At 34.5% G+C, this 16,738-nt stretch overlaps 2 protein-coding genes across 2 annotated transcripts in view; one reads left to right on the forward strand and one right to left on the reverse strand.

Moving 5' to 3' along the window:
* The window catches only part of LOC141437771 (uncharacterized), a 71,022-nt gene that overhangs the window by 14,787 nt on the left and 39,497 nt on the right, over positions 1-16,738 (reverse strand). The gene's annotated exons all lie outside the window — the stretch shown is intronic.
* On the forward strand, positions 1,148-14,226 carry LOC141438383 (xanthine dehydrogenase-like). The gene is made up of 15 exons (XM_074102242.1): positions 1,148-1,190; positions 2,294-2,463; positions 2,958-3,118; positions 3,197-3,612; positions 3,922-4,145; positions 6,026-6,316; positions 6,418-6,711; positions 8,781-9,280; positions 9,679-9,862; positions 10,257-10,452; positions 10,541-11,310; positions 11,512-11,704; positions 11,897-12,010; positions 14,057-14,107; positions 14,219-14,226. The coding sequence occupies exons 1-15, from the start codon at positions 1,148-1,150 to the stop codon at positions 14,224-14,226; spliced, it is 3,615 nt and encodes a 1,204-aa protein (XP_073958343.1).

The raw sequence follows: 16,738 nt of genomic DNA on the forward strand, positions 1-16,738 counted from the left end.
TTTCTTATAGTGCTACTGCATTATTGAAGCTTGGCAGTCAACTCCTTAAATTTCGTCCTATCTATAGCCAGTATAAATAGATATTCTACTGCAATGTCCTTTGCTTTTATCACATTCATACAAGCTATAAGGAAATAATTCGCAACATAGTAACGAAATACTATGTAGCATATTATTTCCTTCAATCAATGCTAAATGAATTGACTTACCTTCCAATGATAGAAAATAAAGTTGGTAATAGTCTGATATAAGTCGACAGTAATTCTAGGGAAAACAAATTACTTTTCGATATTTTCCACTTTAATAAAATCATTTTAGTGTTCCCGGGCAGGGCGATCAGCGGATCCTTATTACTGACGCTTTACTGTTCGTCTGTTTGTCTTTTTGTCTGTCTGTCTGTCATAAGGCTGTGTCTCGAGAACCGTAAAAGATGAAATTTACAAATTTGTATTTTTTTGTCGCTACAACCATACTCCATACATGAAACATGTATTTTTATTTTATAACCAAAGATTAAAGTCCCTAAGACCAACTCAGGCTTGACTGGTTTTCATTGTTTGTTGAGGTAGGTAAATATAATGCATATAGGTACGAGTATATTTATCTCTATGAGTATTATTATTCCGAGTTGTATTTTTAACCGTTAAAGAAAAAGAATGAGAACAAAAAAAAAATGGGGGTCCTATACAAGAAGCGTATTGTTATCTAAGTGCTGTACAAGAGTACTGTACTTTATGAACTCAAACGGGTAACTAGTCAGTTTGATTTTTTAACTCCAACTCACATACATGGCTGTTTTTTATTAAATTTACGCCAAAACAAAAACTAATTGTTAAAACATTATTAGGAAATATCATCTAGCTGGAAATTACTCAGAAAACCTAATTTTAGATTTAAAAATTTTATAAAAAAAAATAGGGAACCCTAATTGATTAAGTATTAGGTAATGGATTAAGGGAATGACTTAATTGATAATAGTACATGGACGTAAACTAGTGAAGTTAATTCGGATAATTGCGCCAATCATTTTTTTCCTGTTATTAAATATTTTTACCTAATTAATGATTTTTAGCGCCCACCACTTACATGTATATATTTACTGGTGTTGTTAACGCGCTTCTTAGCACGTTTGTGATATGTTTTTAAAATGAATAGAGTGCTCTTCACTATCAACGGAAAACAATATAGTGGTGTGTATTGATACAAATTTGCAGACCTGTTTATTTATTATGTATTGTAAAGTTTTGCTTGTGTTTGGCCAAAAACCATCAACGTCAGTGATAAATATAAAGACTAAAAGTAACTTGTGTTTTTCTGACATACCTATGCTTAAAAATAGTTTATGAAGAGATTAGTTTTTAGTACGGCGAGGGTGGATAGACACGTCGAGAGGAAAATGGGTTTAATGCTCGAGTTCTACACTTTGTTTTTCACTTCGATTGCGAGGAGATGAAATAACAACAAAGAAAAAATTATTCACTTACCTACCTACCTTTTATTTTTCATGCATTGCTAATACAATTATGAATATTTAGTTATATTAATTTATTTTATTAATTTTTGGTTTCATACAAGTTAAAAATTATTAAAAAAAATATATAGAAACATATTTGTTTGTGGCTGTTAACACCTAATTGCCTTGGTCTTAGACGAAGATTTTACTTTATGCACTAGAGCATAAAAACTCATTCCATGTCGCCAAGATCCAGCATAAACACAAACTTTACGAGCATGAGAAGTGAAAAAGTATTTCTTTTGCATCACTCGCCTGAAAAAAAATATTTAATTGTGACCATCCAACTAAAGCAGCGAGTTATTTCAGATTAAAATGTGGACGTAGTATAACGCCGCGAAAAACATAATACCGTAAGACGTAATTGGCAAAGTTGGCATAAGTACCTCTCTTTTTAAAGTTTTTTTAAAACTTGAAAAATGTGACATTTTCAATTTTTTTTGTTGTACCGTTTACTTTTTCGAATTCTTTCATCGATTCATCGTGGTTGTATTTCTATGCGCGAGAGCAAGTACCTATATTGATAAGTAAATACTTATCAATATACTTAGTATTGATATAGATAGTTATTACTTGCGCGCATAGAAATTCGACCACGGTGAATCAGTACCCGGTACCTAATTTATACTTATGCGTTTAAGAGTTCTAAAAATATTGAAAAAGCATAGAAATCTGTCATTGTCATTGCTGTTGTGCCATTAAGCGATTATGGTACCGCATAGACGTCGTAGACTTAATTTTAGTTTTACTTTTGATGCTTACTGCTTCCTTTTGTATCAGCCGGACATGAGTTATCGGTTGACACAACGTTGACCGAGTTCATCCGACGGTATGCGGAGCTGCGCGGGACCAAGTACATGTGCCTGGAGGGCGGCTGCGGCGCGTGCGTGGTTAATGTGCGCGCGCGCCGCCCTCCTACGGGCGAACTTGTCACCTTCTCCGTCAACTCGGTAAGTTATCATTATCTCATTATCATCTATATACGACCCACTGCTGGGCAAGGGCCTCCTCTTAGAACGAGAGGGCTTGCGGCCGTAGTTCCCACGCGAGCCCAAGTGCAGATCGGGAACTTCACACAAACCATTTTTTGTGCAGGTTTCCTCAAGATGTTTTCCTTCGCCATAAAACTCATGGTAGATTTCAAATGTAATTTCTCAGAAAAACACAGAGGCGCGAGCTCGGGATCGAACCTACGACCCTCTGCTCGAGAGGCCATAGTATTAGGTCAAACCACTAGACTACCACGGTTTTATAAGTAATGTTTTCCTAAAATAGAAGTATTTACTGACTTCAAATGTGAAACTTAAACACTTCCACTTCCACCCACACAGACTCCCACTTAAAACCAAATACAGATGAAAGAGGAATCAAATTAAATGATTACTACAAAAGTTATTCATTGCCTTAATCAGGTTTCACATATTGTATCTCGTCACATTTCCAGTGCTTAGTAGCAGTTTTATCTTGTGAAGACTGGGATATTACTACAGTTGAAGGGATCGGCAGTAGAAACAAAGGCTACAATATTATCCAAAAGCGGCTCAACAACTACTTCGGCTCTCAATGCGGCTACTGCAGCCCTGGTTTTGTTATGAGCATGTACAGGTCAGTTCAAATGGCAGCTAGTGAATTTATAGCTACAAGAAAAAAACATTTTTGGCTTAAAGTACATTTTATTTCCAGTTTAGTGCAAAGTAATGAACACCATCTGACTGAAAAGCAAGTTGAAAAATCATTTGGTAGCAATCTCTGTCGATGTACGGGATACCGGCCAATTCTTGAGGCTTTCAAATCGTTTGCGGTAGATCCGGATCCAAAAGTAATAAATAAAATAAAAGATATTGAAGATGTCGATAATTTGGTATGTCCTAAATCAGGAAAGAAATGCGGCGGCATTTGTGAGAGTACCAGCAATTATACTGATTGGTATGTCGTTAATACAGTAACGACGAGCTCAGACGTTGCTTTTCCTAAGAAAATATCACTCTCTGATGGCAGATTCTGGTATGCAGTGAATACTATCAAATCTATTTTTGAATCTCTTGACCAATTAAATGGTTATGGCAATTATATGTTAATTTGTGGTAATACGTCTAGAGGTAAGGAAGGTTCCCTATCATTTATCTGAATTTCATATGTAATAACGTATCGTATTCCATAATTTTCCGTTGTCAAAGTGAAATAAGTATTTTTGGAAGAATTTTACTAAACTTATCAAACCTGCTGCATTTAATATATATGTGAGATAACATTTCGAAAAATCCTGAATACGGCACGGTACCATATTTTATGACAATTTCGTTATGACAAATGAAATTATGAAGAACATATTGGAGACGGATAAGGATTGCTCAGTTGATCACTAATGTCATGATTATTATTCTCTAATGTGTCGTATCATTTTCCAGGGGCATATCCTATAAAATTTTACCCTAAGTTGTTGATAGACATAAACAACGTGACTGAGTTGCGCTCTCACTATGTGGACGTGAATTTAGTGCTTGGAGCTAATATGACTCTGACGGATACTATAAACCTTTTTAATGAATTGAGTAAATCAAATGAAGATTTCTGGTACTTAAACATTTTAAGAAGACATTTGGAACAAGTGGCTCATATTCCGGTTCGAAATGTGAGTTCACATTTTGAATAATAAATAATGTTTAGTTAAAAATAATAGCTCTAAAATTGACATATTCACTTTTTTAACTTTTAATTTATTAGCATCAAATTGCAAAGTACAATTTTACCTATGAGGAGTAGCTAAATATTGAACATATGTAAAAAAGAAAAAAAAGAAAGAAATTCTTCATTGATTAAACAGCGTAGAATTATAAACGGTTCGGCTATCCTGATTTGGTTGCTTGTATGTCTTGTATGTGAATATGTCGTCAACATAAACGTCGGAGCCGTGTAGCTAGGTGCTCATCAATATTTTCACAAGACTGTATTGTCATTCAAATACTTAAGTGTGTTTTCAGACCACCTAGGCAAGTCCAATGTTTGCGATGGAGAATACAAATGCTCGTACTTAATCATGTATTAATCTGCCAGAAATAACAAAGTTTTTATTTTATTTTGTGCAGATCGGCACATTGGCTGGAAATTTAATATTAAAGCACGAACATCCTGATTTTCAGTCAGATATTTTTGTCCTGTTTTCATGCATTGGAGCGGTGGTAACACTAGGCAAGTGTTTTTAACTTTATGATTACTTTTATGATTTAATTTAAATAATTGAAATTTAACGTCGTAACTAGCCAACCAAGTATTTTTTGGTATCGAGTCTTACAATATATTTTACATTTACAGTGGATCGGACCCTTAAGCAGACAGATATGAACTTAACAGAATTTCTTAAAACAGATATAAAAGGTCGAGTGATGATTCAAATCAAATTACCTCCTTTATCCCGACATTACGAGCTGGTTACATATAAGGTAAACTTCATTTTTAATAAATTATAGTGTTGAGAACACATTCGTTAAATAATCAAGGTGGGGGAGACCGGGGAGAAAAGTTACAGCGGGTTGAAATTAACAACGGCTTCGTAGAGTTATTCAGTGATCAGAATATCACATGCAGCCATCCAGAGCAGGCAAATAATAATATCATTTCTCTGCTTGTAACCAGGTATCAACCCTACATCTCAACCTCAAGTAAAATTACAGGTCCTAACATGATTTTGCACCCCTAAAGTAACATTTTAAGATTGATCTGTTTGGCGCTTATTGATTATAAGGGCGATAATATCCACATGACTACTAGAATTTGTACTTCTTTATTAAATTGCTTATAGATTCTTTTAAGTTATTTTTATGCAATACATTTAGTTTTTTGCTAAGGATGTATGAAAAACTGCGATGGGTATAAAAGTAACATAACGCCTAGGCTGAACCAAAAAACCTGCCAAATTACATTGAGATCATAAAATACGCCAAAAATCATTAACTTACACTCAAATTCTCCCTCTAAATGTTCACAGAAATTGAGATTAAATGGCGCTTATAGGACTATACCGAGCAGAAAGCATTTTTTGCAGAAAAAATTAGACATCATAAATTCCAAAAATTAAAGTACCTAAACTTAAATTAAATAGAAAGAAGTGACCAAAGATTATGCAGATCACTTCCGTAAAGTGGTGTTTCATGGGTTTTACTTTCGATTCTAACCATGTTACTTTCATCCTACCCCTAGAGGACAAAAGTAGCAATCGTCAATTAGTTTTCAAATACTTGTAACTATAAAAAATCGAACTCAATTTAATAAAAATGGACGCATATATATAATAGATATAGATAGATATCAAATACATAATAGATAGCGAGTAATCGAAGCACAAATGCAAAATGTTACTTTTGTCCCCGGTCTCCCCTACTGCAGAATTATTTTTATTTGTCTGTAATGCAATAACTTATCACGGCACCATGCTACCTACTGATACTTAATAGGTATCGTATAGGTATTAAAACACTCTAGAATGAATCAATGAGTATGGATTATGCTTTTCAGATTTCACCAAAAGAACAAAACGCGCATGCTGAGGTGAATTCTGCGTTTCTCTTCAAATTGGACCCCAAATCTCATATAGTTCTAAAAGCATCAATTGTGTACGGAGGCATCAATCCTTCGTTTACGCATGCGTATGATACAGAAAAAAAACTAATTGGATGCAATATTTTCTCAAATAAAACATTGCAAGAAGCACTGCATTGCTTGGAAAAGGAGATTAACCCAGATTTTAATCCGCCAGAACCGCTGCCGTTTTACAGAAAAAAACTGGCGCTAGCTCTTTTCTACAAGGTAATTTATACTTAGGAATGTAAAAAAACGTTAAAACATTACTAATCAGAATTTGTTAAACCTTCTTATCTATTTTTAATCATTTAAATTTTCTCCACCAGTGTATCATCAAACTTTGCCCACGTGAGATTTTGGATCCAAAATACGCATCAGGCGCAACCACTGCGTATGAAGATAGACCACCTGTAAGCCGCAGTTATCAGGAGTATGACACGAATAAAGCGGATTACCCCATTACCCAACCACTTTTGAAGAAAGAGGGTCTTATTCAATGTGCGGGAGAAGCAAAATACACCGACGACGTTCCCACTATTATAGATGAAGTTTTTGCATCATTTGTTGTTTCTACTGTTGCGAAAGGCGAGATCGAGTCCATCGATTATTCCGACGTCTTGGTGAGTTTATCAACGTAATTTTTTGGAGTTTCAGTCCAGTTGTCTAGTTTTTTTTTTATGTCTTTTTTTCTCAGGAAGGTGTGGAGCTGGAGGGCAGCCAGTAGAGTAAAATTAAAAAAATAATAATTTTAATTAAATATGAAACAAAATATAGAGTTGAAATTGAAGTTTATATTATGATTTTGTTGTGGAAGTCAGGAGGGGAGGCCTTTGCCCAGCAGTGGGATACTATACAGGCTACTTAAAAAAACATGAAACACTTTTAGGGCTGTGATCTATTCCAATGAGGGCTATCTTTTTTTGTCTCACTAGATGGCGCAATGTTGCATGAGGTTTTTAAGTATGGCTTTCAAAGTCTGTTATTACGGGCGTGAAAACAAAGTTTAAATTAAAAGCATATTTAATACACCTTAAAACCGTACCATAAAATATCGAGCATGCTACAGTGTTGCATAGTCCCCGTTTTGTTCGGAAAAAAGGGAGGACAATGGTTTCCGAAAGACAATAATTTCAGATATTGCAAAATATTCACAAAATTAGTCTAATTATAAATAAACCCGCGTAGCTCACCCAAAAACTATGAGATTTGACATTTCGGAGACCTCACGCTACACTAGCGCCTCTAGTGGCGAATTCATACGCGATAGCCCTCATTTAAAAAAAAATGTTCTGAAGTCACGTAATCAAATATACAATCTCTTGAATGTGTGTTTAATATAAAATCTGTGGGAATACTTAATAATACGTTCCGTTGATGAATTACTATAAAATTTAACAAAAAGTAAGAGCTCACCATAGAAATACTGTGACGTGTAAGGGTGGAGTTAAAAAAGTTCACATAGCGTCGCCCTAATTCGTTCTCCTGCTAAGTCCACTTTTGGGCGAAAATTACTTTTCATACTTGTCAAAAAGTGCACACCATTCTTTACCGTTTGGTAAAGGAATAATGGCGATATCAGCATAAAATAAGTGTCCAATCTTATGCTCGAAAACTACTTTCTGACCTCCACACAGAAAATCTGCTAAGTCCAGTTCGGGCGTCAGTTTTGCACTGACAGTTATATGCCATGTGCTGTGCCGGTTGGGTCATGCGACGTTTAACTGAAAATTCGGTTTATTTGAGTATGACAACAAAAAAATATCAACAGCGTAAATTGATTGTGTTATTTCTCATAGTTCTATATATTATTATTGAACGTCCAGACCATATATTTTAATCATTATTTGCTTGTTAATTACCTATTGCTGATTGTTCAGTAAAAAGAGTGTTGTTTAGGTATAAGTACATCTTATAATTATTAGAGTGATTGATAAACACTAACGTCCACTTGCAGGCTTTTTAATCTAGGTTTAAGTGGTCTTAAGTCCTGTCAGATCCATACAAGGACTGTCAGTATAAGCCTTAAATACAATTTTTATTACTGGCTCAATTCGTTTTATCGTAAAATAATAATAAACAAAATATTATGGATATTTTCTCCAGCATACTCAATTTAAGTCTAATGTAATTACTGCTAAGTCCTATATTCAATTTAACCTTCAAGACGAAAACCTGCTAAATACTCATTTTTATTAATTGCCTGTCATTTGTGTAAGATATGCTGATTTATATCTTTAAAATATCAAGTTTAGTCATAGCTACAAACGGGATTTCAAAATTTTGATTAGTTAACGATTGAAGATTTTATGCAGTTTTTTTCAATGTCCTGTAAACTTTGTCAAAATGGACTTATTATAGAAGATTAACGAATTAGGTCGACGATAGAACACCTTAACGCTGGTGGTTAAACATGAAATGTCCGTTATGACATGAAAGTTAAACAATTCTATGAATGATTATTTTTTGATTGTATTGAATTCTACAACGTCACTTTATCCAGTCCGTTATTTTCTATGGTTTAAAAACTACCATTTAAAATGGTCCAACGTTTTGGTATCCACCCATAAACGTATTTTTCGCAAGTTTTTTAATTTGTATTGGAACCCTCATCTGTCCGACTCACACTTTTCTGGTTTCATTTTAATTTAATTGTATTTAATGTTTGATATTAATACTATGTTAATTTCAGAAAATCGATGGCGTGATTGCCGTGTATACTTCTAAAGATATTCCAGGAGTAAACAGTATCGTTCGTGGAGATTTTCAATTGCTATTTGAAAATGAAGAGGTCTTAGCAAGCGAAAAAATTTTCTACTACAACCAACCTGTCGCGATAGTCGTGGCAGAAAGTCAGGTTTTGGCCGATAAAGTGTCATATTTAGTGAAAGTGAAATATAAAAATTTACCGAAGAAACCAGTTATCTTTACCATCCAAGATGCTATTGAAGCACCACCACTAGAAAACAGGCTTGTTCCTTATCCTGGAATAACCCCAACTGATAGAGGGGCGAACGTACAAAAAGTGATAAAAGGAAAATTCTGTTCACCGCGACAATACCATAATATGATGGAATTACACACCTCGATAACAAGGCCAGTAGATAACGGATACGAAATCGACACTGCGTCTCAATGGATGGATATTACTCAGGCAGCTATTGCGCAGTTTCTCAAAATTCCCGAAAACTTGTAAGTTTATATAAATTGATGCTTCAATGTCATGAAGAATACTAACTATACTGAGCGGCAAAAATCTAGCCCTCAATTGTATGCAGTAACAGGTAATTTTGTATGTAGAGTGGGACAAATATTTTTATGGAATCTTAAATGTTCTGTAATAAAGGTATATATATATTTTTAATGTTTAACAAATATTCAAGTAGGTACGGGTTGGTCTCGCACACCAAGGATTTCATAACATCTTACACTTTTATAAGGTATAATTGGCAACTTTTGGGCACGAAACCTTATAAAAACTAAATAAATATTTTTACTTAAAATGAGAAGCACAATAAAGTATTACGAAAAATGTATTATTACGTTATTCCTGTAAATAAATAATGTAACTTCATTATGTTCCATTACAGAATAGTTGTACGGACAAGACGCTGCGGAGGGGCTTTTGGTTGCAAAATTGCTAGACAAATGTTTACTACATGCGCAACTGCTCTTGCAGCATACAAATTAAATAGACCTTGTCGGATGGCAATGCGAATGCCCGATATCATGCGAATAACTGGAAAAAGACCAAACTCAAGACTAGATTATGAGGTAATTTAATCATGAAATAAAGCATGAGATAGTTCACTTAAAATAAAAGCAAAATTTATTAAAAACAGGAATAAAATTCGGGTCGCCGGACGAATTCGAATGACTAATTTGGAACGTAATAGGAATCGTAAGGGCACCACACTCCACTATTGGCGTATGCAAGTGGTAACAATTTTCGGCTGTTTGGATGATTCCCCGGTAGTCTACTTAGTTGGTTTGACACCTCTGGCGCGTAAAGCCACAGGATGTCCGAATCCCATCCGGCGATCCAACAATATTTCTCGTTTTTTAATAAATCTTAGATTTTGTTGAACAAGGTGTATTGCTAAAAAAACAAATATTATTTAAAGCAGATAGACCATATTCATAGTCATTAACAAGTAGGTACTTTTAGGTCGGTGTAGATGGAAATGGTCAAATTCAATATATGGACGCAACAGTTTACGTCAATGATGGTATGTCTAAGAATGAGAATGAAAATACATATGTCACTGATAGTATAAAAAATTGTTACAACCCTGATCGCTGGAAGGTAGATTCGTTTGGCCCCATTACTGATGCTCCCACGAATTGTTTCATGAGAGCTCCTGGTAAGTCAAAATAAATGTACGATATGAAAATACCTAAATATAAAATTAAACAACATGTTTTCAGTCACATAAAACGTTCTTTTTTTAGGTGCTTTTGAAGGTATCGCAGCCATAGAGCATATAATGGAACATGTAGCTGCGGAATTAAAGAAAGACCCAATTCAAGTGCGTTTTGCTAATTACCGGATAAATGACAATCAGCTGCCAGATTTTATTCCAATGTTTTTGAATAAAACTGAATACTACCAGCGACAAGAATATATCAAAGAGTTTAACCTAAAGCACCGTTGGAAAAAACGCGCTTTGAGACTCAACAATATGGCTTTCCCAGCAGCATACCTCGGCAACTATGGAGCCTTAGTTTCAATATGTCACGGCGATGGAAGCGTCGTAGTAAACATTGGAGGAATAGAAATAGGACAAGGAATTAACACTAAGATAGCACAAGTAGCTGCTAATGAATTTAAAATACCAGTTGAAAAAGTAGCTATTCTAGCGCATTACAGTTTTACAACTCCCAATAACTTTGCGACGGCTTCGAGCATTACAACTGAGTGTTGTGCGTTAGCTGTCCAAAGATGTTGCCAGCAAATTCTACTAAGATTGGCACCAGTTCGAGCAGCGATGCCAACAGCCACATGGGAAGAGGTAGTTTTCCAAGCCGATCTTCAGGGTATACTCCTCCAAGCTAACTACCAAGCCAGCCCAAACGATCCCCGTTTAGTGGAATACCCAATCTTTGGTATTGCAACAACCGAAGTCGAGATAGACATTTTAACCGGCACAAAATGGATAGTTCGCGCCGACATATTCGAAGATGTAGGACGCAGCCTTAATCCGGCTCTAGACGTGGGTCAGGTGAGAATATACTTTTATCATTTACATACGGGCTCCATGACTGATAATAGAATAGAAAATTTTATATCTACGCGCATTCATCCTTCGTCCCTTCTTATATACACATATGTTATAAGATTTATGGATGGATTACGTTGTGACGTAGAGTAACTTTGTAAGTATATAAATGAAATATATTTTTGATTAAAACTATGCTTTTAGGTTGAAGGAGCATTCATACAATCTTTATCACTATGGTCGGTTGAGCAAATGGTATTTAATAACCTTTCGGGAGAGATTTACACCGATCGAACATGGAACTACCACATCATAGGTGCTAAAGATATCCCACACGACTTTCGGGTGTATTTGAGTCGAAATAGACCAAATCCCGTTGGAATATTGGGTTCTAAAGGTACCGTTTTCTGTTAATATTGTATAGTTATCTCATATCAATCGAGTTGATTCAACTATTTAACTAAAAAAATCCGACAAAAATCTATCGCATGTTTTCTCGAGTCAATAATAACGCATGGAGTATTAAATTAACGCATATTTCTTTAACTGTGTGGTGATGGAGATGAATTTAATATTTCAAATGGTTTAGCCACTGGGGAACCTCCAATATGCCTGGGTCACGTGCTCGTTGATTCTGTCAGGGAAGCGATACAAGCATCCAGACAGGATAGCGGATACGATACCGATGACTTTCTCACTATTGGTAAGTGGTTTAAAAAAAAACAAAGATCTTGTTTTGATGTTCAATAAAGTTTTCTTTTAGAACACGATTTTGTCCAATTACAACTATTACACGATTTTCGATATTATCGAAAATCATATCAAATCGATCATTGAAAGCGGGTAAAATTTAACTTGCAAGAATTAATTACAGAAACGTGGTGAGGTTAAAATATATCAAAGCTTATTTAATGGCTTCACTTAAATGCTCTGCTATTTTATTATCTACGCATAACTGAAATGAAAACAAGCTTTTTCCGAATTTAAAAAAATAAGCTAATATGTCTATCCAAAATATGCAAGTTTCACGAATGACGATTCAAGTGTTTTTTTGTAAAAGGGCAACAAATAGGATAGATACGTAGACTATTCATATTTATGATAATAAATAAGGAGTATGGATGGGTCACTACATATATTCAGAAGATAATTCGAAGGACTGTTTGGCAAAAACTTACAAGAAGACACAATATGAATTATTTACACGACATGTGTACGGTCAAGCTCAAAATTAGAAATAAAGAACAATTCTAGAAAAGTTTTACAAAAAGAAAGACCGATTAACTTAACTATATTATATGTATACTAGATTTTGGCCGCTAATTTGTCTGCCAAAAATTCCATGGGAACTATGTCATTTCCCGGGATAAAAACTATAATTAAGTCCTCAGGGACTCCAACTATTTGCCTTGGCAAATTTCATTTAAATCGTTTTAGCACTTAATACATTGCATTACTTTATGTCAATTACATATCATGTATTTTTTGTTCGTTGTTTCCTTTTTTGATTTTGAGAAAAGCACCAATTGTCTCTTAGGCCGGTACAACAGTCAGATCAAGAAAAGATGAAACATATATATCTATATTTGGATAGGTATTTAACTAAATGTAAACAAAACAACGTCAATTGGTGTCTAAATATTGAAATTCTTCCATTAAACTATCTAAACATTTACTTACATTTCTGTATTGAAATACACTAGTATAGTTTGTAGGTATTACAATGATAGATAAGTAAAATATTTAAAATCCTTGAATTTACCAAATCTGGCTCCTGAAGTTTGTTTATATTTAGTTAAATACATATCCAAACCAAGTATAGACTAGACGCAAGTAAAACTGTTTGCTAGGACTCAAAAATGCACTTAGGGAAATTTTCTCAAACAGCCGCGAAGAATGAAATATATTTAATGATAGCTGAGTATATAGTTATATACATTTCATTAATCGGGTACAATGAAATATGTAGTTAATTTCGTTACTTATCTCAAACATGCTCGGAAATTTTTGCTTACCATTTGAAAATGGAACACGAGAAGTGCCATATTTCTGTTTTTCGAAATAAAAAAAAACGAAGCATCTCCTACCTACGAGTATAACAAATGTACCAAAACTCATTTCGCGCATCGCTAACTTTTCAATGATACTTCAGACAATTGCATGTAAGACTGATTAGTGTTAACTGACGGTTAAATGTGATACCGTCTCCGTCTATTCGAAAAAACAAATAGAGACGGCATCACAATTAACCGTCAGTTAATACTAATCAATGGATGGTGAAACAGTCCCTAAGAATAATCCCATACAGTCAAGCCAACCGCTTTCATTATCGTAGTGCGTGCGCATTTTTTTTATTTTTTCAAAATGTCTATGGTTAAAACTAAGTTTCTAGAGGGCAATCAGTTCAATCTAACGGATCGAATCGTCGAATATTTTTCTTCATATTTTTATTAACAAATAATTGTTCTTTTGCAAATGAGTTTTTATTTAACGTCCAATATTTGTTTGTTCGGGTCGAACACTGCCAGTTGAATTCATCTAGTCTAGTGAACGGATTGATTTTAAATTAACAGATATGAAGTTTGGATAGCCGTGAACTTATTTACTTATTATTTCCACGACGGACACAATGTCAACTACAAACTACCTTGTTAGGCAATAAGGATACTTTGAAATGGATTGGGCCTTATTGAAACAGTTGACAAACAATTAAGTTTCACTTCTTATTTTTATTTCTTTTTGCACACAGATGTTCCAGTTACTAATGAGAGTGTTTTGGAAGCTGCCGGTGTGAAAATAAGTGAGTTTCTGCTTAATTAAGTATGACAACACTTTTTCGACCCGTGGAGCTCTCTATTCTCTTGTACAATCCTTAACACGTACAGGTATTTATGTTTTTATCACTCAATAGGTGGCTAAGTTCGCAAAGCGTTTCGTTCGTAAAATCTACGAAAGTGTCAATGAACTAAAATGTCAGTGCTTTGCTTTCAATGCTTTGTACCTATCCATCTTCCATCTATATTTTCTTCTATCATATGGCCATCTTCTTCGCAAGGTCATTGGTTTTGGGTCATAGATAGATAGATAGATACCATGGCGTGTTCATAAACTTTGCGGCCTTGCCGAGGTATTTATTTTTTGGGCTCACACGATACAGGCTCGACCTAGTGTGTGAACCACAGCTAAACTTTAGTTCACACGATGCATGGCGATTAATATTGTATTGTACATCTCTATGACTGTGTTATCTTAATTTTGGTAAATAAATCATTATCTTATCTTATTAAATTATCACATTCATGATGTTATAGCTATTATTCTTCGTACGTGTACGTATTTATGTAAGTAAGCTGGAGAAGGATTTGCTTTGTCGGTCGTAAATCCGTTGGCTGTACTCCGCTTATTTGATTACGTAGAGCAAGGCCCGGTACTGGCCAGCATAACCGGGTTTATTGCCTTCTTTGTATAACTACCGGCCGGCAGAACACCACAAATGAGATAGGTTGATCCATTTTATTGCTCCCTTATAATTATCATAATGTTCATTCATAATTCATTTCGGAGGCGTTATTTTATTCCTGGGGTGCTATTTTTGACGGTAGCGTCGAAAGGGAATCAAGGATTTTTTTAGCTCTTACATAGGTTTTTCTGTTTACTCCGACATTACTTTATGTTTTGTAAAACATAATCTTTTAGTGATGTTGCTATGTGGGGTGCATATTGACTCGCATAAAATTCTTAGTCCTATTTTATTCTTTCGCTTTGTCTTCATAATCAGCACTGCTCATTTTTTTTTCATCATAACTTTTATGTATAAAAAATATTTATGACTACCATGGCAGCTCAACAGACAGTTATCATATTTTTTATTAATAATTTCATCACTAACAACGTACAGTCACCAGCATTAATATCTGCCACAGCGGAGCGTGCAAAAATATCTGACACGTCCTTCCGGCCCTAGAAATAGAGCCGTATCAGATATTTATGCACGCTTGTTGTGTCAGATATTGGTACTGGTGACTGTACGAGAATTCTTAATCCTGGAGTGATAAATGAATAGTGATAAAACGTTTTGAAGTCATAAATAATTACAGTCATTGGTGTTTTCTCATTCATTATTTGTCTAATGGGACTATATTACAAAGTCGACGGAGTTTCGCTTCGCGGAGCTCCTATTCCGCGTGGTTGTGCTTCGCGTCTTGACGCAATTCTCACGTTTGTTAGTCATATAACTTAAAAACACATGTTATTAAAATATATATGAAAATATATAGTAGTACCTACCTATAAAAAAGATGTATGATTATCGACATTATGAAACACCATTTATTTAAGAAAAAATGAAATTAATCAGTCGTATAAAAAAGATGTCAGATTATTGATCGTTAGTAACAAACGCTACTCATGAATAAAAATTATGATGTAAATTTGTATTAGAAACACTTTCGGACTTATAATAATAGAATTTAAAAAGTTATGTGAGAAAAAGCGCACCAAGTTTTGTTTCTAGTGCAGACTTAGCTTCATTTTATTTCACTGTTAATTTTTGTGGCTAAGTGTGTACACATTATGGTATAAATTAAATAAATGGACTTTATAAACAGCTTAGATTATTTCATATTTTTATTAAAAGTTTGTTTTGAATGTTTATTTTTTACTTTTATTTTTTCCTGCGCCGAAGATCACAAAAAGAAAATTTATAATTCCTATACCTACCTATATTTCTGTCGTGTGTTATGTAAGTTTTATATCCGAAACCATGGGCTGAAGCTATAATAATGCTTAATTATGAAAAATTAAGAAAAAGTAAACTTTCGCATAAATTAGATTTAGTTGTAATTAATTATAAACTTCTGCTATATACTGTGTGTACTTAGTGTTTTTTTCCTTTAGTGACTTCTTGCAGTAAGCCAACGCTATAGGTTTTACACTCACGATGCTTTAATTCATTTTACGCTAAGCTAATAAGTAGACATTCCGCAATAATAAAATTAAATTGGACTTGGATGCCACCTGAAATTTGTTCGCTGACCGGTCGAGGTCTGAATGCATAAATGCAGATAGACAAACGGTCAAAGGTCGCCATCGCATTTATTTCACGTGTCTGTGTCCGAGCGGAGCGGTAGAGCTAAATAGATTTGGTTTCTCGTATTGATCCGGGCTATTCGTAGCTTCGCGCTGGACTGCCTGAAAACGCTACATTTATTAAACAAATTTTATAATTCTCGCAAATTAAAGCGATGGTCTGATTCTATCTCTTTTTAAAAAGTTGGCAGTCCAACGATTCTCACGGAGTCGTGAGTGTCTATGGACAGCGGTCATTACTTATCCCACCAAAACATAAATGTGAAATGAGAACCAAGTTCAATATTATGATTATGCTTTGATTGTTGACTTAAGCGATTTGTCGTTGTAAGGTGAGTCCGTG

This window comes from Choristoneura fumiferana, chromosome 18 (genome assembly GCF_025370935.1).
Source record: "Choristoneura fumiferana chromosome 18, NRCan_CFum_1, whole genome shotgun sequence".
Taxonomy (NCBI): domain Eukaryota; kingdom Metazoa; phylum Arthropoda; class Insecta; order Lepidoptera; family Tortricidae; genus Choristoneura; species Choristoneura fumiferana.